This window comes from Cibotium barometz, chromosome 53 (genome assembly GCF_041138505.1).
Source record: "Cibotium barometz isolate CiBa-2024 chromosome 53, ASM4113850v1, whole genome shotgun sequence".
In the NCBI taxonomy this organism is placed as follows: Eukaryota; Viridiplantae; Streptophyta; class Polypodiopsida; order Cyatheales; family Cibotiaceae; genus Cibotium; species Cibotium barometz.
The window spans coordinates 9,709,946-9,734,210 of record NC_141098.1 but is presented as its reverse complement, the minus strand read 5'-3'; the positions used below and the strand labels follow the sequence as shown (position 1 = coordinate 9,734,210).

The 24,265-nt window shown below is 47.5% G+C and overlaps 1 protein-coding gene across 5 annotated transcripts in view; it reads right to left on the bottom strand.

The window, feature by feature from the left end:
* Nucleotides 1-24,265, bottom strand: part of LOC147608263 (uncharacterized) — a 133,647-nt gene that overhangs the window by 89,250 nt on the left and 20,132 nt on the right. For all 5 annotated transcript variants that reach the window (XR_015264430.1, XR_015264427.1, XR_015264428.1 and 2 more), the window contains exons 2-7: nucleotides 17,101-17,326; nucleotides 7,176-7,323; nucleotides 6,318-6,440; nucleotides 5,969-6,120; nucleotides 5,604-5,781; nucleotides 2,370-2,506 (exon numbers count right to left, since the gene is read on the bottom strand). Coding sequence is in view for 1 of the 5 variants with exons in the window: in XM_086788879.1 (XP_086645005.1) it covers nucleotides 2,370-2,506; nucleotides 5,604-5,781; nucleotides 5,969-6,120; nucleotides 6,318-6,440; nucleotides 7,176-7,323; nucleotides 17,101-17,326 (964 nt within the window). In the remaining 4 variants the exon portion in view is untranslated. The remainder of the gene's footprint in view (nucleotides 1-2,369; nucleotides 2,507-5,603; nucleotides 5,782-5,968; nucleotides 6,121-6,317; nucleotides 6,441-7,175; nucleotides 7,324-17,100; nucleotides 17,327-24,265) is intronic.

The following is a 24,265-nucleotide window of genomic DNA, read 5'->3' as shown; positions in this document are numbered from 1 at the left end:
CAACTCACGCTTTATTTTTTCGGATGCAGTTCACCGCTCCCCTTCGTCCCCCCTCGTTAGGTCCCTCCTACGGGCCTGGGACTGCCTGAGGAGTTTCTTGGTACACATCCCCCCACATTCAGCGGAGGAAACTAACCGGCAGCCCATTCTGTGGAATGATTTGATCTTAGATGTGCATGGTAGGCCTCTTGGGGCAGCTATGCATATTCTTTGGGCTGGCTAGGAGACCCTATGCCTCACAGTGCTGGCTTGGAAGAGGCTTCAGAGCCTCACCAATGTGCAGAGATTGGATTTCACGCAACATTTGAGAGGCTCTAGCCGGAGGATTGCACAAATTGATGCAGCCATTCCCAACCACTGGATTACTGGATCTTTTTTGGAATGTCGCCATCATTCTTGGTTTGGGGTTTTTTCTGGGACAGGTGTTCCTCTTCAGGTTATGGGTCTCTCCTTGCCTAGGGAGGATGATGTACCGGTCTTTTTTTCATGCAAGATGGATGGCAGCTGGAGAGGTGTGATGTGCAGGACCTTATTGAGGATCCCCAGATTCATCCAGTCAAAGTTGTTGACTGGTTAGGGAAGCACGTCTTTGTTGACCCCCCCCACAGGGATGATCCCAGAGTGTGTTAGCCTTTGGTTGTTTGGTGGCTGCCCTATCAAGACATTTGCATTGGGATCCCGATGAGTGGGAGTGGAAGGATGCTTGTAACCCTTTCAAAAGCATGCCTTTTTTCAGTTATACGGTGCGGAATGCCAGACATCTTATCTTGGGACACATTGAGAATGTCCCTAGTCTTAGAACCCATTGGAAGTCTTACGGCATTTCGATTGACATTCAGAGGGTATTTTGGCGGAGATTGTGGCATTCTTATAGGAAAGCCACAGATTTCCTCCTTTATCTAGGTTTCTCTTCATGGTGGTTTGGCCACCAATCAGCATATGTCGCAGATCACGAAGTGTGTCCCTGTTCGCGGAGGTGACTGGACTCTCAGCTCACGCTTTATTTTTCCAGATGCAGTTCACCGCTCCCCTTCGTCCCCCTTGGTTAGGTCCCTCCTACGGGCCTGGGACTGCCTGAGGAGTTTCTTGGCACACATCCCCGAATTATTGCTAGCATCTCAGCCTAGAATATCTGGAAGGCTAGATGCACCGAGGCCATTGAGGTTACTCCCGTTCTTGTTTCTCAGTGTCTTTGCAGAATTTGGAGTGATATTATTCACACCATTATGGCTACCTAGGCCAGAATCCAGGGATCTTCGAGGGCTGCAGAGAGGAAGCGCGGCCAGTTTATGAGAGAATGGGACATTGGTATCTTTTTCACATCCTCTCATTCGGGACCCCATTGGCAGCACAGGGCTCCTGATTGGTTGAGATCTCCACCTTGCTTGGTGTGAAATCTCCATTTTGTAAAAAAAAATCATACTTAATAGAAGTCTCCTTACTGAAAAAAAAAAAAAAGAAGCTTCTTTCGAATACTCAGAAGAAGCGGGGTGAGATGCTGCTCGAGAGAGAGATCAATGCCAACTTGGCAGCCGAGATATCAAACTGGAGTGCCCCTCCAGATCCACAGGAAATCCTCAATTAGTCGCCAAGTCGGGGTGGGGTGCTAAGCCTACCCAAAAACCACACGACTTGTACCAGTTGATCTATGCTCCTGATGTGCGGCAGAAAACCTCAATCGCCTCCACAAATCTCTGTAAACTCCCCACATCTCTTGCCAGGAAAGCTGTTGTGTCATCTGCAAACTCTAAGTCTAGCAGCTCCTCCTGCATGCGGAGGGGAAGACGCAATCCCTGAAGCCCGGTCTCCTGGGCGGAGAGAAAACTACTCATGGCCTCGGCGACAAATAGGAAGAGGTAAGGTGCCAGAGGACAGCCCTGTCTAACCGAGCGGGAGAGGGGGAATCTGTCACCACGGGCTCCCTGAATGAGAACCTGGCTGTCTTGAGACTCCACGAATCCACTCCATGGGGAATCCCATCTGGCACATAGTAACCTCCAGAAAGCTCCAATCCACCCTATCATAAGCTTTCTCAAAGTCTAGGAGTAGCACAATGAGGTCCTGTCGCCGCATCCTGTTGTCCATAATGCTCCAATTGTGGAACATTCTTTTGTATATTCCGCTCACAAAATTAATTTAGAGATTAATTAGTAGGGTATTCAACTGCTTGTGTTGTTCTGCAGTCATAATCTTTCTATCTAGCTAATAGCCTTACAAAAAGGCTCATTCATCTTCCCGTGAAAAAAAAGGTCATTCATCTAATCTGAGAGAAGAGGCCATCCTGAAAATATTGTGCACATGTATGGAATGTGCATGTATGATCGTATTTAAGACAGCAATTTATCAAGTAGAAACAAGAACCTACTTACTCAGCATTGGACGTGACTGTAATAGCAGAATCAAAAACTGGTGCACCAAAAGGTCCAACCTTCTTCCTTTGTACATTCCCATGACCTCCTTGCAGATCTAACTTCATTGCTGTTTGATGTTGGATAATACCATTGCGCTGCCATAAAAACATCGAGCAACAGATCCTCAGGATCATTACACAAGAAAACAGTCGCATGATACATCATCTTAAATTTCAAAATATTTGATTTCTCATTTGTTTACATGATACATCATATTGAATTCCAAAATATTTGATTCCTTCGTATAAGACAATCCTTTTGCTAACTTCAAACAAGAAGGTGCAGATAGGGAAGCACCAGGCGGATCATATCAAGCAGCCAAAGATGATGGTGTGAAGGAAAGAGAAGGGGGAATTGAAGAGGAGAGAGAAAAGGAGAGGGGAGAAAAGAATTAATGAATGGGGTCTGAAGAGAAGTTGTGCCAATGCCTACCGAGCCGGTTTTCAAGCGGGGTGGGTGGCTCTCTTTTTTTCTCCCCCCTTTTTTTCCCCCTTTTCATTCAATATTTGGGCCTGCCAAGGGATGGTTTTCAGGCCGATGTTGGAGGTAGATTTTAAGCCTGGACCCATTGACTAAAGGAAGGCGCTCATTGGACAGGGTGCACAATTGCACTGCACCTTGTGGCAGGATGTCTTGAACCTTGAAGGGGCCTGCCCACGGAGGTACCAGCTTTTTGGCTTGTTTAAGGTACCGAGCCTGATAAAGGAGCACTAAATCACGCTGACAAAAGTGAGGGCGACATAAGTGTCAGTCGTGCCATGCCTTGCATCGTGCTGCTCAGCTTCCAATGCGAGGTTGGCAATGGCACAGGTTTCTTCCAAGATGGAGAGAGGGGTGATGAAGGAGGAATGAGAAGCTCCAAAGCAAGAGACGCGGGAAGTGCCTACCCAGTAGGAGTCGTGGTTGAATTCAAAGGGGGCGATGGCTTCAAGCCCAAAGGCCAACTGAAAGGATCTGTGTTGAGTAGTGGCTTTGTAGGCGGTGCGATACGCCCAGTGTGCAGCACCGAGAAGAGCATCCGGCCATTGCTTGTGATGCTGATGACAAGTCTTGCGGAGAAAGTGACAGCACTTTGTTGGTGCTCTCGGCCTGGCCATTGGCCCGAGGGTAGCAGGCACAAGATTTGCGGTGAAGTACTTGCTAATTGGCGAGGGGGTTGGTGATGACTTCATTGACAAAATGGGAGCCCCGATCACTGGTCAGCTCCAAGGGACAACCACAGCAGGTGACAATGTGCTCATAAAGGAATCGGGCAACTGTAGAGGCAGTGGCATACGGCTTTTCCCCCCAATACAGATAGTGACTACTCTCCCCCCAAACCCATGCCAAAGACTCTTCGAGTGGAGGGCAGTTCCAATAGCTCTGCCTCCCACAGATCTTAGTTATGTGGATTGTTTCATGGAACATTTAGGGTTTGGGAGGACCGCAGTGCTTTCAGAAGCACAAGGTCCTTAGAGAGGAACTTCACAGAGCAGTAGTCAGTGGGGGCATACAGGAACCTAGTGTTAGGGTTTGTGGGGCGATGGAAGCTCTCACACACACACATAGAGGAAGAAAATCGATTGAGAGAGAGAAAGAGGGAAAATTCCTTGCACACGACAATATAATAAATGAAGTACAACTGATAATAATAAACCTGTTCTAGGTGTCCTTTCACACCAAATGTCCAAGGGGGAAACCCCATAGGAGAGAAGTTCCCCTGTTGTTAGTGTTTGTTAGCATAAAGCACTACATATAAGCATGTGCCCTCACATGTCACATGCCATGTGGATAGCAATTGGCCAGCCCCTGTTGTTAGTGTTTGTTAGCACATATAAGCATATGCCCTCACATGTCACATGCCATGTGGATAGCAATTGGCCAGCTGAGGGTATCTTCTCATCGCCTTGGGATTGAGTCTGGCAGAGCTGAGGGCATTCCACAAGATGCACGTATATGTCGAGTATGCACCACCAGCGAGGCGGAAGAAGAGGAGCACTATTTGTTCAGATGGCCCCCCTACTATGAGATCCGTGGGAGATTTCAGTCTCTTCTAAAATAGATTGGGCCCCCTCTCACATGTTATGCAGTATGAAGACCAGAGATGTTTAGGCATGTATTTACTAGAGCTTCGCGTCATAGAGAGCTCATACTGAGAGACAAAGCCAGTGAGGCGCCTCCTAGACATCCATCACAAATTTCTTAGGGTAATAGCCATCAACTATAGTGGCCCGACAAAGGACCAGCCACGTCCACAACAGCCTACACAGACATGTGACCCTCACGCCCCATGTACGCAAGGTTCACTAGTGAGCATGCGCAATCCCTTGAAGCCCCAGATCTCAGAAGCCTCATCCCCTCACCTGCCACCTCCACACCCAGGATGTCCTCCGACGACATTGAAATCTCCCATCACAGAGGGGAGATGCTATGGCTACTCTGCGTTCTATTCTGCAGGAGGATGGTATCACTTTATGACCACACATTATCATCATGTAGCATCACATACTTTAGCTTATGTAGCTAGTTTTCTACAGTTTTTTCTTGCCATGGTTCATTATTCATCATGGATACATTGTACATCATGGCTATTGAGCCTCAGAGAGAAAGAAAGAAAGAAAGAAAGTTATATTAAACGTCTTCAAAAGACCCGGTGGGTCTATGAGACCAAAAGTGATACAATAGTGTCCATGTAATCTCATCATGGTACAAAAGAAAAGAAAGACTAGAGCTATGAGCTGGGAATATCAAATCCGAGCCATATGATAAAAAGTAAAGAGCTCTGTCAATGTTGGCATCATGAATGCATTGTACATCATGGTTATTGAGCATGAGAGAGAGAGAGAGAGAGAGAGAGAGAGAGCTCAAAGTAAAGAGACCTCTCTGTCAATGTTAGCATCACGGATACATTGTACATCATGGTTATTAAGCATGAGAGAGGGAGAGAGAGAAATGAAATGAAATGAAATGAAATGGAATGAAATGTTATATTAACGTCTTCAAAAGGCCAAAGTGACCTATGAGACCAAAGTTACAACCATGTGACATCTGATACACTGTCTGGAAAAGAAAAGAGATAGCCCCACAATACATTAGTAGGGGGGAAGCTAATGCTACTAGTCAAAGTGGGGTACATGAGTACATGGATACATGAATACATGAATATGAGAGAGAGAGAGAGAGAGAGAGAGAGAGAGAGAGAGAGAGAGAGACCTCAAAGTAAAGAGCCCTCTCTGTCAATGTTAGCCTCCCTGGCCAGGGGATATTATTTTTGTTCCACATTTGAACAGGTTGTCTCTTGTTTGTACCCACACAAAGCACAGACTCATGAGCATCAAGGCTTAAAGTTGAGCCTTCATCCATCCTGTGTTGTAGCCTTTCCTCATGGACTCTACAAAAAAAAGCAAGGGTTTAGGGGCTTAGGTCGTATACAGTGCAGGACTGAAACCAAATCTAGCAACAGCGAGACTGAAGAGACAATCTACTTAATCATCAACTGAAATCTGTGTTTTAAACACCTGCATGAAAAAATAAGCATATGTAGCATGCAAAATGACCCCAAACTAGCATCAAGTTACCTCAGAAGCTCTGAAAGATAGGTATCCCAGACACTAAAAGAAAGCCCCTTGCTGTCACTGGTAAGAGCTTCAAAGAGGTGATGTGCGGTTGGTCTGTCAGCTACCCCAGAAACCGCTGGTGCAATTCGAGTAAAGGCCTCCTCTCCAACAATCTTCCTTGCATCCAAATTTAAGTAACAACATGACAGAAAGGCTTTAAAAAGACGGTAATAGAAAAAAGCTCCTGTCACACCTAGAAAATGCAGAAATCTTTATGACTTTGTTACAAGCTAATAGATAGCAGCTTGCTAAAATGGATGAGTGAATTGATATCAAAACTTAAAAGAAGGACAATGTAAAGAAATCTTACCCATGTCTTGCCACTATCATGCACCTTTTCATATCCATGCACCATTAGGTTGTTTTGAGTATTACCATAAGGTTGCTGCCACGCAAGCATTGTTATGAAGATCAGCCTTCGAAATGCAGCCTCCTGTATGCATCAGAAACCAACCTGATTACTTGAAGGTGATATGCCACCACTGCCAAATGATCTTCTCCTAACGTACAGACAATGCATATTTGAAATTAGTTTAGATTCTATAACATGAATATTTCTTTGAGTAAAGTAAAGTAGACAGTTGTAACCCAAGATACGCTTAGATAGCCTCCACATATCCAAACAAGAAACCTATTGGTGAAATCTACCAGCAAGAAAAGCTCTCATGTGGTGTGACCAACTTCACACTCACACCTAAGATCTTTCCATGCACACAGATTATGCTCAAAATTACACAACAAAAAAGATGAGTCAAAACCAAAATTTACTGCGAAATATTCCCATTGATACAACAGACAAATTGCAAGTTCCACGCATGTGGTTCGTGGTTGAAGTTTAAACGGCTCTTGAATTTCTCTGACAGAGGCTGCAATACTGAAGTATAAAGGGGGTTTCGTCTGTGCCACAATGCATGATGGAAAAGTAAGATGATCTGTGAAAATGTAAGGTATATACCCCTATTTGGCTGTCCCCATGTTTGTCTTTTATGCCACACGTCAAGGCCTAGTAACAGCCTACATTAGGCCTCCTTAGGGGCTCATGCCATGGGCACCATCCTGAATAGCATCTCTATTTCAAATCATGATTATTTCCCATATGTTTCTTTGCAAAGTTTCAAAATACTGCGTAAACCTACCTTTGCAAAAGATTTGGGGGGAGGGGGCACACCTTCAAGTACGGATGAAAATCCGTGCTGCATTTAGATAAATATCGAAAGCAACAGTACTCCACCAAATGTCTTGCCTCATTTTGAACAGAAACTGGTGACTGTGAATAAAATTTTTGTCTCATTTGCTTCCCTGTAAGTCCGTTCAGTCTGGTCAAATTTAAACAAGTGTTAATTTTAGACACATTGATGATAAGTCCCAGTCCTACAACTAAAGATATCACAACACTTCTGAGATTCCAAACAGTTGAAAGTGTACACGTTATGTTATGGCATCCATGTAGATGGCTATTAATTGATAATGCCTGACAACCTTACTACACTCCTCTTGGTTTGAAACCGGAGAAGGATACACAAAATCAGCAAAAAACTGCACTTCTCTTGGTTTCAAACTGGAGAAGGATAGACAAAGTGACCAAAAAACATGCCATTACACAAGCTTCTATTCAAAAACTCTCATCAAAGAGAACGCTTAGCTCCCCAAACCTTGGCCTGCGCCCCTCCGCCTCTGTGCCTGTTTTGGCCCCATCCTTCCTCCACCGCTGTTCGCCCCTGCCTCTGCCCGCCCTTCTTCCTCCCGCTGTCGTCTCCTGTTTGCGTTGATTCGCCTGCCCTCCTTCCTCCGCCTCATCCCTCTGCGCAGCCCTTGTTGTGATGCCTCTCCCCGCCTCCCCTCCTTCCTCCGCCTCATTCCTCTGCACAGCCCTTGTTGTGCTGCCCTTCCTCTTTGCACGTCTGGACAGATTTTATGTGGATGATTGATCCCTGGACAAAGGAGGCACCATTGCCATTATGCCTGGCACCACCAAATCCGATCATTGCCCCGTCGTTTTGTGTCCCAGGGAGCCTAGGGCTCGCTCGGCCTCTCCCCATGTCCATATCCCTCACTCTCTTTATCTAGATGCTGACATCTCCCTTGAGATCAGAGAGATATGGAGATCTTGTGATGGTCTTCATCCTCGTCATAATATTTGCCCTAGCTCTTGAGAGGACCAGCCATCATTATCATAGCGCTGCCTTGTCCAAGAAGAAGGAGACTCTGGACAAGCAGAGAGCTATTAGGCGTAGGATTGCTGCTCTTCAGAGGGAACATGAAAAGCATCCACATGCGTCTTGGATTGCAGACCTCTTGACCACAGTTAGAGCAGAGCTGCAGTTGGCCATGGACAGGAAGGATGAGTTCGCGTTTCGTGCGAACGAGGCTTTTTGGACTCAGATGGGTGGCAGATGCAACAAAGAGTTTTTTTCAGTGCACAGGCCTTCCCATAGCAGGGATTCTATGAGGTACTTGCAGGATTCACAGGGTGAGGTTCAGATTGAGCCTGATAAGGTGAGGGGTATTGCTTCACATTTTTATCGGTCTTTATTGACTGCAGAGGTGCCCTCTCCTCCGAGAGATGTGGCACAGCAGAAGTTTGGGAGTGCATGCCCAAGCTCATTACAAATGCTGTGTGTTCTTCCCTGGATGCCCCTTTCTCGAAGGATGAATTCCTTCACGCACTGCATGCTCTTTCCAGTGGTTCATGCCCAGGGGATGATGGTCCTTCTCCCGCCTTCTTTATTCCTTTTCGGGATCATATTGGAGATGCTATCACTGTTGCCCTTCAGAAAATGTGGTTGTCGGGTATGATGCCGCCATACCTCACGGAGGGACTGATTCACCTTATCCCTAAGAGTGGGGACAAGACTGACATCAAGCAATGGAGGCCCATCACTCTCCTTGGATCTGCATATAAGATCTTAGCTAAAGCCTTGAGTATAAGGTTGCAGCCGATTCTCCAAAGGACTATCCATGATACACAGAATGGGTTCCTCCAAGGAAGGAGTACATTTGATAACATCTTTTCTCTCTGGGAAGCTGTCGAGTAGGCAAAGTCTAGTCGGCAGCCTCTTGCCATTCTTTTGCTTGATTTTGAAAAAGCTTATGAGACAGAGTGGCTTGGGATTTTTTGGAGGGCACTATGGCACACATGGGGTTTTCCCAAAACTGGATCAGAGGGGTGTCTTGCCTATACAAGGAGGATCATAGCACTGTTTTAATTTCTGAGGGGCAAGGCGAGCGTTTTCAGATTTCCCGTTTGGTGAGGCAGGGTTGTCCCCTCGTCCCTTTACTGTACCTCATTGTAGCAGAGGCTATGAGCACGTTTCTTCGGGCTGCCCTTGGTGTTGTGGGTCTCAGGCTGCCTTTATGCACGGAGGAAGAGTTTTTGGACTCTGAGTTAGCAGATGATAGGGCATTGTTCCTTGAGGCTTTACATGCTTGTTAATGTGCATTCCGGACAGCCTTCGAGACCTTTTGTTTCGCGGCACAAGCTACTATCAATTGGCATAAATAAGTTGGTTTTTGGATCAGTGATTCTCCTCTTGCAGATTGGGGTACAAATGTTGGTTTTACTTGGATTGAGAGAGGATGCTCTGCCAGATACTTTGGTTGTCAGGTGGGCGTTCACATCTCCCCTGCTCAACAGTTTGCTCGAGTGCTCTTAAGCATTAAAAGCAAACTTCATCACTGGAGTAGGAGGAAGCTCGACTTGGCCTCGAGAGCTCTGGTGGTTAACCAAGTTTTGCTAGCCACGGCTTGGTTTATTGCTTCGTGCTGGATTTTTCATAAGGGCTGCACTGGCCAGCTTCATCGCCTTATTCGGAACTTTCTTTGGTCAGGGCTTGACAGAAATGCACACACCAAGGCCAGAGTTGCTTGGGAAACCATTATCAGGCCTAAGCAGGAAGGGGGATCAAATATCATTGACCCTGAGGTGCAATGTAAAGCTTTGCTCTGTAAGCTTGTTGTTAGGGGCTTTCTTCCAAGCACAAAGCCGTGGAAGGACTTCCTCTTGCAGCAGATCACAAAGTGTGTACTTGTTCACGGAGGTGACTCAACTCTCAGCTCACGCTTTATTTTTTCGGATGCAGTTCACTGCTCCCCTTCGTCCCCCCTGGTTAGGTCCCTCCTACGGTGCCTGAGGAGTTTCTTGGTACACATCCCCCCACATTCAGCGGAGGAAGCTAACTGGTAGCCCATTCTGTGGAATGATTTGATCTTAGATGTGCATGGTAGGCCTCTTGGGGCAGCTATGCATATTCTTTGGGCTGGCTAGGAGACCCTATTGCCTCACAGTGCTAGCTTGGAAGAGGCTTCAGAGCCTCACCGAGGTGCAGAGATTGGATTTCACGCAGCATTTGAGAGGCTCTAGCCGGAGGATTGCACAGATTGATGCAGCCATTCCCAACCACTGGATTACTCGATCTTTTTTGGAATGTCGCCATCATTCTTGGTTTGGGGTTTTTTCTGGGACAGGTGTTCCTCTTCAGGTTATGGGTCTCTCCTTGCCTAGGGAGAATGATGTACCGGTCTTTTTTTCTGTACAGGATGGATGGCAGCTGGAGAGATGTGATGTGCAAGACCTTATTGAGGACCCCCAGATTCATCCAGTCAAAGTTGTTGGCTGGTTAGGGAAGCACGTCTTTGTTGACCCCCCCAGGGATGATCCCAGATAGTGTTAGCCTTTGGTTGTTTGGTGGCTGCCCTATCAGACATTTGCATTGGGATCCTGGTGAGTGGGAGTGGAAGGATGCTTGTAACCCTTTGAAAAGCATGCCTTTTTTCAGTTATACGGTGCGGAATGCCAGACATCTTATCTTGGGACACATTGAGAATGTCCCTACTCTTAGACCCCATTGGGAATCTTACGGCATTTCGATTGACATTCAGAGGGTATTTTGGCGGAGATTGTGGCATTCTTATAGGAAGGCCACAGATTTCCTCCTTTATCTGGGTTTCTCTTCATGGTGGTTTGGCCACCAATTAGCGGAGGTCTGTTACTGGTGCTTGCCCAACATGCCCTAGATATGCAGGAGTTTCGGAGGTTTACCATTGTTTATGGGAATGCAGGGAAGCACAGAGGGTTTGGTCTGCGATTGCACACCTCTTTGGTAGGATTAAGAGGGATGCTATCATTTCTTTTGGTTCTATCATTTGGTTGACAGAGTTTGGGCCTCAGCTGAGATTCGAGGGGACTGACAGGAGCTTGGCCATTATGGTTAGGCAAGGAGTTGCTCGGCAGTATTGTCTTCAGGATTCGCCACTTTCACACTTTGTCCCTCCGGCATAGAGGTTAGACAGTTCTTGGGAGATTATTGCTAGCATCTCAGCCTCGAATATCTGGAAGGCTAGATGCACTGAGGCCATTGAGGGTACTCCTGTTCTTGTTTCTCAGTGTCTTTGCAGGATTTGGAGTGATATTATTCACACCATTATGGCTACCTGGGCCAAAATCCAAGGAGCTTCGAGGGCTGCGGAGAGGAAGCACGTTGGTATCTTTTTCACATCCTCTCATTCAAGACCCTATTGGCAGCACAGGGTTCCTGATTGGTTGAGATCTCCACCTTGCTTGGTGTGAAATCTTCATTTTGAAAAAAAAAAATCATACTTAATAGAAGTCTCCTTTCTGGGGAAAAAAAAAACATGCCATTCCATGTTCAGCATGCATGCACACATTATGTCCCACACAAATTGCTAATTGCCAATCAGATAGGACTCTAGTGCTTTTTAAAAAGTTTTGAATGGATTAGCCAAACTCATTTCCATGCACAACCTAATGCGCAGAACATGGAAGGGGGGTTGAGGAGCTGTCAAGGGCTGCTGCTGCTGGTTGGCTTGGTTATGGCTGGGTCTCTGAAACTAAATGCTCACAAATAGTATAACCTGCAGGGCCCTAGGCTTGCCGGCCAACCCATTCCACCAGGTCACCCACCATCCATTTTCCATCATGCTGCTACAGATCTGGTTCCTCATGCAGACCACCATCTTCTAAACCACTGCTAGGCTTATTTTCATTAGGTGACTCATACTGTTTGCTCTCCAGTACCCTGCCAGCATCCTCCTAAATACCTCCTGCATCTGTGTTTGTCTTCCAAGCTGCTAAGACTGGTTTCCTAAATATGAGGAACTTGCAAACTAGAGTGTCAAGGGTGGAACATCATTTTCAGCAATCCTATTGCTCAAAAAAATGTAAGGCTGAATCAAATCTAATTTACTCTTAACTAAACTTGTGTAGTCTAAAACTTCATGAAGGCCTCTCGTCGACAACATGCTTTACTAGACATTCCATCTCAGCTACACACATCGTCTAGACTCTACTGGAGAGCCTACTTTTTCACAAAACGTCGCGATGTTCAGATCACTACAGTAACCTTTGCTAAACTAAACTATTTCTATATGCAAAGGTTTCCGAAAGGGGTTGGAAGTTGCAAGGAGAGGGGCATGGTATGCCTTGGGAAGGGAGCCACAAAGGTATACTATATTCAGTCAGTTTGTGAAACATGAGAGGAGCATCAGCCCCCAATAGATGGTATAGCACTCTCCAATATATCAAGCATGGGGCTAATGAGTATGTCCGAGAGGTCTCCCTCAGCTACGTCACGTGGAAAGGTGGCTCGATGGCGGTGGAGCATCTCTGGATCTGGAGCTGATGAGTGGATCGTTGGCTATCGTCCAGGGGGGCCGTGGGCGCCGGGCGCGCTGTACTGCACATGCTTAGTCCGACCCGGGCAAGGTGGGTCCAGGATCCACTGTGTGGTGTCCTCTTCCTGGGTCCGGAAGAAGCCAGTTATGGTTGGATGGTGAGGGAGGGGGCAGGGTGGCTGGGGCCTTAGCTCTCTCAAGGATGTGTCCCTGTGTCTATGGATCTCGAGCAAGAAAAGCACTAGGTAGCAATGGTCAAGGAAGTCAATGATCCTGGAAAGTGGGCCAAACCCCTCATGAAACAAACAGTGAAACCTCCCACAGATCTCATAGTATACTGGGTAGTGACATATGTAATGCTCCTCTGTCTCAACCTCTGTGTGGCATAATCACCAGATCCTCTCCTCCCTAGGTCTCCATATGAGCTCCCCGGCTCTGAAGACGCACTCATCTATCCCTGTCTCCACTCTGAGGAGGTGGGATGAAACCCATACCTAGCCAATCACAATATGCATGGCATGGGACATGTGAAAACTCCGGTAGCCTGGCTGCTAAATAAATCCAACCTCAATGAGCTTGAGGAAGTGAAACATCCCTTGCTCCCAAGTAGCTCCTGCAAGACCAATGCACACACACAAACCAATTGGTGAAGTGACCAGCAACTCACCTCACCTCCCAACCATCGCTCCATCCGGAGCACCCTAGAGCTAGACACTAGACCAACACCACAACCATCCTTGTCACACAAACCTTGGCGTCCCATATCATCGGAGCCTTATGTCCAAGTTTCAAAATAGAACATTACGTGTAAACATGGATGCACTCACTTCTCTCGAAGAAAAGGACTTGGACATCGAAGCAACTAGGCTGAAGGTTGGTATCACCAACTTTGGCAACCATTCTTCTAGCATTGCTTTGATTAATACGCGGGCAAGTCACAACTTACTCTCATGGGAGACTTCGAGTGAACCACACCTTGAACCCACAAATGCTAAAGTCCGAAGTGTAAACTCATGTATGGTGAAGGTTGAAGGATTGTTAAAGGATAATATTTCCATCAGTAATAATCCCTTGGCTAGAAAGATTTATGTGATACTTGTAGGAACAATGGAAAAACATGTGTTGCTAGGACGGACCTAGATAAGTGCAACCAATTGAACCATCCAATGGGCAGACATAACCACTCAACTCAAAAGGGAAGGTGACACAATCACAATGCCACTATGGAGCCCCACCAAAGCAACAGATACTGCAATCATCTTCACAAGACAATTACTTCTCCAAACCACAAGATGGTCAAGAGGCACATGAGGAACAGCAAACACGGTGCCTAGGGAGGAGAAATCAACAAGTGAACCCACACCCCTCAAATCAAAGACTCGATCTAGTAGATAGCAATGGGTTGAAAAAACATCTTCTGCAATCACAAGGATACTATGAAGGAGAGAAGAAGATGTGGATATCAAACCAAGAAGCTCTCAAGCAAAACACAAGGAGTACCAACCGAGGTAAACCTCAACATCGACAACAAGCCCCCAAAACCTCTTCAGCAACCCTTTTATGTACTTGAGCTCTAGAATAACAATGCCATCATCACGCTCGATACACCATATACTCAAGTAGTAGTGCGATGGACCTAAATCTGTCATCTCAAATGACGTTTGAATGCTGAAATACCATCATTATAAGGTCCCTTGAGTAGCATGTCATCCACGTAAAGGATAAGCACAATCAAATCCTCTCCATCCTTCCAAACATATCCAACTAATGCACTTTCCATCCTAAATGAGTTGCCAAAGCAATAGCATACCTCATGGTAGTCATCCTAGAAGTGGGAGCAAACCTTTCACACTATCCCATGCCATAAGAATCCATAAGTTGTTTAATACCCTTATAGTCCCTATCTAGAGTCGCTGGTATAAGCCTGGCCACGATTATATTGCTAGTCATATTGTGACCTTTGGGGCCTTCTATGAGGCTCACCCTAGCACGTAGAGTGGTGGTGGCGAACCAAGTTCTTCTTGCCACCATGTGGTACATCACTACATGCTGGGCATTCTCTTGGGCATGTATTAGCCAGGTACAGCAATTGATCAGGAACTTATGGGCCGGTAGTGACGCGGGGCCAGCCAGGGCCAAGGTGGCATGGAGAGTGATCATTGAGCCGCGTTGTAGAGGGGGGCTAGGCCTTATTGACCCTACTCTTCAAAGCTGTGCCCTGTTGGGCAAGCTGACTCCTTCCTGATGGTGAGCACTGGAAGGACTTCTTCTGGGCCCGGATTCCAGCCCACACCTTGAGTCTAGGGGGCCCTTGGCCGCAGCGTACCAGATGGATTTTCACAGAGATGCGGGCCATGCCGTAGAGGGGGGCTAGGCCTCATTGACCTTGCTATTCAAAGTCGTGCCCTACTGGGCAAGGTGATCGTTAGAGGACTCCTCCCCGGTGGTAAGCCTTGGAAAGACTTCCTCTTGGCCCGGATTTCAGCCCACACCCTGAGTCTAGGGGGCCCTTGGCCGCAGAGTACCAGATGGATTTTCACAAAGATGCGGGCCCAAGGTTTTAGTCCCGCTTTTGAGGACAAATTTGCAACCAGCTTACTTCAAGCATGGGATCACCTCACGCCGGCCCTTAGGCAGATAGCTCCAGCGGCGGCTTCGGCAGCCTTCGAGGTCTTAAACCCGTGATCCGTTTACCCAACGGCCACATATTGGGGGCCCGACCTAATGTATCATGGGGCGCCTTGAGCATAGGACCAGCCAGGTCCCTTGGAAATTGGATCGCACAAAGGAAGTTATCCCCGGAGGTGCAGGAGAGAGGCCTAACAGGGGTCCGGGGTAGAGAAAGGCTGAGCATCGACATCGACTTAGCTATCCCTCAGGAGTGGCTTACTCCTATCCCAGAAAACTCCCCTAGTGTGGCTAGGTGTGTTTACTAGACATGATATTATCGTGGCGGTCCACGGAGCAGATAAGGGCAATAGTCTTGCTGACTTTTTCTATTGGATCCCATGGCAGACTAGAGAGATCCGAGCTTCCCTTAGAGGATTCCAGTTGGCTGCACCTTGCAGAGGGTGAGGGTGATTAGTTTTCAAGCACGGGAGTGGCACATAGACCCACCACCGGCCAAGGTGGCCAGGAAGAGATTCTAGTGGCTATGGATATGGGAGTGCCAACCTCTCATGCGCCTACAGTGGAACTCAAGTTTTTGGAAGAGACTTTGGGACAGTTTTTGGCCTAGAAGAATCACCCTCTTTCTTTGGCAGATGGCACACAGGAGCTTGGCGGTCGGCACTTGGATGGCAGTTGGAGGTCCGTCAGCAACTTGCCCACAGTGCGGCCACCCTCAGGAGTATCAGCAACATTATCTTTGGGATTTCCTTAAGGCTCAGCAGATTTGGCAACGGATTCTCCGCATCTTCACTATGGACAAGCCCTCGACCCGAATCATTACATGGAGCACTATCGCTTGGACCACAGAGGTTGAGGAGGTCAGGACCTATGAGGAGGATGGGGGAGGGCTAGCCCTTCAGGTCTCTCACCATCCTATTTCGGAAGTACCAGTCTCACAGCCCCGCCTACAAACCACTTGCAACCAAGCTCATGCCAGAGATGGGAGATTTGCAGTAGCATCGTGGCCTGGCACATTTGGCGAGCTAGATGTAGTGAGGCCATCGAGGGTACCCACACTCCGCCCGCTGAGTCCATCGGGAGCATTTGACTCGACATCATTCACACCCTCCGCAATCAGTGGAGGAAGTTACAGGGAGGTTCTGACCGCATGCGGAAGCGAAGCTTTCTTGAGACTCTGAAGGCCTGGCCCTTTTCTCACAGATAGAGGTGGTGACCCCCACTTGGCATTACAAACCACTTGTGTGGTTTCCCCCCCCCCCCCCCCCCCCCCCCCCCCCCCCCCTCTGTATGAGACAGCCTTCTCCTCACAAAGCGGCCAGCTGGAGGAAAAGTGTCTCTTCCCCTTGTGATCATTTGATTCCTGCCCGTATATAAGGCGAGTTTGTATCTAGCCCTTCATGGTTGTATCTAGCCCTTTGTGGCTGTCTTTCATTAACTAATAGAAGGATCTTTTTCCCAGAAAAAAAAAAGCTTCTTGAGAGCCTAGCACACTTGATGTCTGGTTTGTGAGCTGTGAGCTTTTGTCACGTGCATCATGCCAGGAAGCATGTGCCATAATACTAAGAAACCATTTATGTTTGGGTTTAGCAGAATGTGTAATCAAGGATCAGAACACTAGAGTCCCAATGAGGTTTAGGCATGCACGAGGAAGAACAGGTGTCAGTCTGTGACGGGTTTCCAAGTCCTTGACGCATTATTGGCCAAGGAGGATGACAGGGTGGGAGCCAAAGGACCAATGTTAGGACACTGGAGAAAAAGTAAATCCAACATAGCAAAGGTGTGGACCAGAGAGTATTGTTTGCAGAAAGCCTCTGTAGGGATCAATTGCTTACCGACTGAATTGTTCAATACAGCTGATAGCAGCAACAGAAAGATCTCCTCTTGGAGTACTGGTGTCGACCGTCCGATCAGAGACAAAGGGGAATTCCAAATCAACATGGTTGTGTGTTTCTTTTTCAGAGTCCTTATTTTCACTTATTTTCACAAAGGGAATGTTTGCACCCTCCCAAAATGCATTCCTTCTACCAGCTGGAGTGAGATAAAAGCGCTCCAAGCTAACTGTGACCCAAAACAAAGAAAACAAAGCCATGTATGATTATCACAGGTAGCTGATTGCAATAGCTAAGCAAACTCTTGAAAACAAAGGGAAAAGCAAAAACTGAAACAGAAAGCTAACAACAGATGATCTATCTACCATTGGCGAATGATGACATCCACACCATGAAAAGCATGTAGCTACATTGTGCACCATTGAAACGCCATAGTTTTAAGTTCACTCCCTAAAGTTAAGATTTTTCTAAATCCTTGAGGTGCTAGATGTATGCCGTGTTATCTGTTGAGAGATGTTAGAAGATCTAAGATCATACTACAAGCACAAACTGTCTGCTGTATACACCAACCTGTCAATCCCTGAAAGCTTTTGGTCGTGTTATACCGTTCTATGCTATCTGTTTGGTGTGGGTGTAACAGTGGTGCATTTCTTGAACTCAAATAAAGAGACATATCCATTCTTGGGGAGGGGAATGATGGGAAGAGGGACTGCAGAAACAGCTGGTTGTTAATGTGATTATGCCCTTGAGGTCCTTGTGAAACAAGTGAAGGGCTTGCCCATTACTTTCTACATTCCAAGCTACTTCACTTGTTTGTATCAGTAGAGTCAGGAACATTTCTTCTATGAAAGGTAATGCATCAAAAACCAAAGTACAATCTTGACTCCATTAGAGTGCCTCAAGTTTTGCTCCCCCCTTGCTTGGAAAGCTTTTGCTACAAGCTTGAAAGAAAAGAGGTTTTCCAAACAACAGTGCATTTTGCTTTGTGCGTAATGTTTTGACCACATAAACCTGTTTTCTAGCTTGGATGTTGCTTGAATTTATTGCCTAAAGCTGTTCACGGGGCGGGGGATGCCTCGGAACCACGTGGATGGGAGCACATACACTTGTCTCAGCCTAACACATTATATTTTGTGTGTTTTTGTAAGTGATACGTATGTTTCCTAGGTCCATTTTATTTTATAAGGTTTTATCCCACAAATATTAGCTCGTCCTCCGAGACTCCAGTGCCAGTGGTCCCCCCCTCCCCCCTGGTTTTCATCCACTCCTGTGTTCTCGCACCCCCCCCCCTCTGCGGCCGTGGTTCCACCCCCTCCTCTCCCCCTCTAAATAGGCCTCCGCCCTCTCCCCACTTGTCTCCTCCCTCTGTTTCTTCCCCCCCCTCCCTCAGCCTCCCCTCTCCATCCCTGCCGCCCCTGACCCCCTCCAAAGTCTTCAGCCCAGACGGGCCAAGCAACGGATTCACCCTGTTCACGGATCCCGTGGAGATGACTATTGTAGCCTCCCCTGGCTGCCCTTCCCCCTGAATCGCACCCCCCCTCCCCCCCCAACAATCATGGGGGCCTCAGTTGACTATGGCCTCCTCAGATGCCTTCCTGTTGAGGCCGGCGAGTTCTCGAAGATTGTGGCACCACACCGCATTTGTGTGGTCTTTCACCATACTCAAGGCAGTGGAGCGGTGGTCCTCTCTTTTCCTCTCAGCGTCGCCTCTGGTAGGGAGTGGGATTGCAAGTCAGCCTGCTCCGCCATTCACTCCTAGGCGCTCTCAGCACCTAGGAGATAGCCCTCTGGTGGAGAAAGTCACCCATTTTTGGGCCCTAGCCTGCATGGAGTTAGCAGGCCCTTGCCTCAAGCTTAGAGAGGATATTGTATGTGTTCCTCCATGTGCCAGTCACTATTCCCTTGAGGCCCTTCCTCCACTTCCTTTGCTGCAACAGATGGAGCACAAAGCGGGCATACCGCAGGGCCAGAGTAGAGTGGAGTGTTATGGAGGACATGACCAGGGATCACTTCGCCCACATCCAACCCAGGTCAGACTGTGATTCAAACCGACCCCAAAGACCCTACATGGAGAGGGTGTCCTAAGCAGGTCCCATCCTTAGTTATGCGGATGGTCTCTTGGAGTGTTCACGGGATGGAGGGGCCCCACTTCCACCACAAAAGAGGAGTGCTTCCCCAGGAGCTTCAGAAAGCCTGTGTAGGAGGCCCACGTCATCTTTTGTTCCTGTAGGAACATCACCTTTCAGCAGGGCGTACCCACAACTGCAAGAAGATTTTGCCTGGACGCGTCACGCAGCCATACCTTTTGGTCCTCAGCTTTTGGCCCCAAGGGGACGCATCATTGTTCAAGGGAGGGCACAATGGATTATTATCAAGGTTGGAGAGGAGTGGGTGGGTTTTCTCAACATTACGGTGGCGGGACGGACTGAGTTCTGGCCCAGGTGAAATAGGTGCCCATCTAAAAGGAAAAAAAAGGGACAAAAAGGCCAGCTAAAGGGGCTACCCTAGCCAAGATTAGGGCCTATATAAAGCATACCGACGTCACATGCATCCCGCACTTGGATGCCACATGGACATATCTGTATTGCAAGACTTGGAGTGGAAACTGATCCCATGTGAGCCCCAGTCCAAGACGAGTCAGCCAAGGTTCCACTCTAAGCGTCCAAGGTTAGGTGTACAAGTCTCACACATGGTCTTGGTCAGGTTTTTAGATTCAGTATGTTGTTTTTTTTCATCATAAGAACCCGTCATGATAGCGATTGTGGTCTAGAAAGGGTTGTTTGCCTTGCAAAGAAGAGGAAAGATGGTTTTGAACTGTATAAACGGTTTCAGCAGAGAGAAAACACAAAAAAAAAAAGCATGGTTGCTTTTGAGTTGAACGAGAAAGAGAGAGCGAGCGAGAGAAGTATTCAATTGACTCTGCGGGGTCGCATGCTCGTGCTGGTCGTGGGCTACTGGAACGCGTTGGCAACAGCATGTAGGCAGCCCTGCCTACGCAGGAGCCCAGCCAAGGCCTACGCAGGCGCCTAGGCCAGGCGGGCAGGCGCCCAGGCCAGGCCTACGCAGGCGCCTAGGCCCACGCTGCCTTATGGCCAGGCCTACGTAGGGGCCATGCCTACGCAGGTAAGCTGGCGCAGACCGCCGCGAAGACCTGCATGGAGGAGCGCTGGCAGCTCGGTGGGCGTAAGCAGTAGCGTGGGTGACGTTTGCAGACAGGCAGTCGGCGGCACTAATCCGGGAGGGATGGGAAAAAAAAAACAGTCCTGCACACTGCGAGTCTCCCTCTGGAATGATGCCAGGTGTCCTAACTGTTTGGTTTGCAACCAGATGCCAGGCATCTGTCTGGAAGCATGTAGTTGCATGTAGAAGGGGGGAAGCCCTTAGGGCTACCCCAGAAAGGGGTGTTGAATCCCTTGAACATGGGCACGGGGTAGGCCTTAGGCCACCCCAGGGGGCCAAGATGGCCCATGGCCTTTGCCCACTAGCCAGGAAGGCTAGGGCTTGCTGTCGGCCAGGAGGCCTAGGTAGCAAGGCCGCCAGGCATAGAGGGGTTATAGGACAAGTCTATTAGCCCCCAGGACTTGGCCAACCTGTCAGCCAGTAGCCAAGAAGGCTATGGTCTAGGCATAGCCTGGACAACGTGCGCAAGGCGGCCAGCAAACAGGTGTCAAAGCACATGGATTAAAGGCATCTTTTCCAAGTCGTGTAGGGAAAATATGCAGGCCGACAGCTTCTAGAGCGAGCCGACCAGCATTAGAAGGGGCTATAAATAGCCAAGCCTCAAAATCATTCATTCATCTGATCATTCACAAGGGGTTGCTGAATTCCAAGGACCAAGACAGCCAAGGGGAGCTCTCAGCCACACAGTGAAAGTGAAAGGTCAAGAACCAGATTTCATTTGCAGATTTGCATCATTCTAATAAAGCAAATACACCATTCTTGGTGGGGGCCCTACGGAGGGTATTCGGGACCCAATACTGTGTCCAAATCCCTTTCTCAGTTCTTCTGACCATGAAAGGATGCCCCACCAGCCATGGATGACATATGCATAGCCTCATCGAGCCACACCCCCTGCTAGACCCCACTCTGTGCAAGCAACACAGACATCAGCCCCAGCTTGAGGAGATCTTGGAGAGGCACAAAGCCACCTTCCCACACCCAGCGGATCTGCAAAGCCTTCTATAGGCTAACCCCATGCTTGATATCCTTGATGGCCCCCTCCCCCTACCGGGCGGTTAGCTCCATAGGTTGAATGATAATGATGGTCCCACTTTGTTTCATATGGCTTGGATTTGACATTCCCAGCTCATAGCTCTCGTCTTTTTTTCTTTTGTACCATGATGAGATTACATAGACACTATTGTATCACTTTTGGTCTCATAGACCCACTAGGTCTTTTGAAGACGTTTATATAACTTTATTTTCTCTCTCACTCTTTATTATATAGAGTACTTTGTACTTTTTTCCTTTTGTATCCATTTGATGTCCATTGAGACATGATGATGGTGTACACAGGTTTTGTCTCATAGGCTATTTTTTGGCCGTTAGAAGACATTAATAAAATCTTTCTTTCTTTCTTTCTTTCTCTCTCTTTCCATGGACAGTTTTGTATCACCCCAATGAGATAGCTATATTTATGTTTTCATATATGCCATGGACATTATTGTACCACTTTGGTCTCATGGGCCCATTGGGTCTTTAGTAGACGCTTAATATATCTTTCTCTCACTCATTGTACTTATTGCACACCCAGATTCAGCTTTTTAGTGCAGTACTTTTTCATTTTGTTGGGATGACAGAGGATACCCCATACAGGTACACCAATTTGTCTCATAGGCCCAGTTCGGTCTTTTGCAAGACGTTAATAAAATCTTTCTTTCTTTCTCTCTCTACATGCTTATGCACAGGACAGTGGCTGGTGTTTAACACTACAGCTCAATGGGTTTGAAGATCAGCGCCTATTTTCACATATGGGCAGGCGACAGTGGAATATGTTGACTCATACACATATCTTGGAGTGGTGTTCACTGGGCCCACATTTTCCATGAGGGGGGCAGCAGAGGCCAGATTGACTAGAGGATATGCAGCACTAGGAGGTCTAGAGAGGATGTGCTCACAGGTATAGTTTCAGGAGCCACGCACTAAGCTGTGGCTTTTTGACACGCTGGTCACATCGGCTATGCTATATGGAGTACAGATATGGGGGCCTAGCCTAGATCGTCACAATCGATCAGGACACACATACGATGGATGGAGATCGATGGAGAGACCACTTGTGTCCATGATCTCCAGGATGATTCGGGCTAAGGCCTCGGTACCCCATGAGATTATTAGAGCCGAGATGGGAGCACCACCGATCGTAGTCGAGGCTCTTGTCAGATCAGTGTCCTTCATTCATAGCACCTGGGAGCTTCCCCGACACCGGTATGCACAACTTGCTTGAGAGTCCTCTCATCAGCTAGCCATGGAGGGAGACACTTCATGTTGGTATGCGCAGATAGCATCCTGGTTTGACCTCCACGGGTTCAGTTTAGACAGACTTCCACCCTTCCAGTACTCTCTGGAGGCACCCTCTCTCACCTTGACACATTCTGAGATTAGCAGAGTCATCAAACAAGACCTCATTCAGTAGACATGGCTAGAGCCCTCACAGGAGTTGGGGACGAAGATGGCTTTCTATAGAGACCATCTTCTCCGCACCACTGAGGATGGCTTTATACTTAGACCGAGCTACATGGATACCCATCTGTCTCATGGATTGAGGTGCGCCATTGGGCAGATCCGCACCTCTTCACATCAGTTAGAGATAGAGACTGGCAGATTTAGAGGCATACCTCCAGGGGACAGGATTTGTCAGATTTGTTGGATAGAGCCAAAGACGAAGGAGCACTACATCTGTCGCTACACAGCATATTATGAGATTCGAGGGCGCTACCATTGCCTTTTCAGAGAGGGATTTGGACCACTGGCTAGAGTCATGGACTATTGTGATCAGCAATGCTTGGGTTTTTATCTCCTGGAGATCCACAGGCTCAGAGAGTCGATTATCAGGAAAAATGTCCATGACTGATATAAATGCCTAAAATAGCCTAAGAAATATGGGAAAAATCCCTTAAAATATCATATAAATATCTGGATAAAAAGCAGGAAAAAATGGAGTAAAAGAGAGCTGGAGATGACATGTCCAACACCTCCTCTCAGCTCTAGCACGGGGGTCTAACTCCCATACAAGTAAGGAGCTGATCAATAGTATCTTGAGGAAGAGGTTTAGTGAAGAGATCAGCAATGTTGTCCTGAGAAGGACAATACTCCAGTGTAATGATGTCATCGATGACCAGCTCACGAACGAAGTGAAAGTGGACCTCAATATGTTTGGTCCTGCCATGGAAGGATTAAGTTCAAGCCACCCAAGGCACTGTGGTTGTTCTTAAAGAATACAGATCAGAGAATCCGAGAATACATCAAGATTGTTCATCATCTGGAATAACCATAAAAGCTCATAGCAGGTATCGAGATAAGCACGGTACTCAGCCTCAATAGAAGATAATGAAACTGTATTCTGCTTCTTGGATCTCCATGAAATAAGACCAAAACCAAGAGTGAAGCAATAACCAAAAGTGAATCGTCGAGTATCCTGATCACTTGTCCCATAAACATCGGAGTATCCAACATGCTCAGTGCCTCCTCTGAAAGAGAGACCATGGTCCAAGGTACCGGATAAGTATCAGAGAACCCTCAAAGTGGCCTGGCAATGAGAATGTTGAGGAGCGGAGGAAAACTGACTGAGAACACTGACATTGTAAGAAATGTTGGGCCTTGTGTAAGTCAAATAAATAAGAGAACCAACAAGCCTCCAGTATTGTGTACTATCCTCGAAGAGGAGAGAGGATCATCACGGGAGAGCTTGGAGTTAGGACCCATCGAACAAGAAATTGGACGGCGCTCAGTCATCCCAAATGTCTCCAAGAGCTGCGGCAAATATCTGTACTGGCTAAGGAACACTCCATCAAAAGACTGATAGACCTCCATCGCAAGAAAGTAGTGGAGAAGTCCTAAATCAGTCATCTCAAAGGTGAGAGCCAAATCAGACCAGAGCTGTTCAATCTTGGTAAGATGTGAGCCAGTGATCAATAAATCATCAACATATTGTTGTCTGTAAAGCATCTAT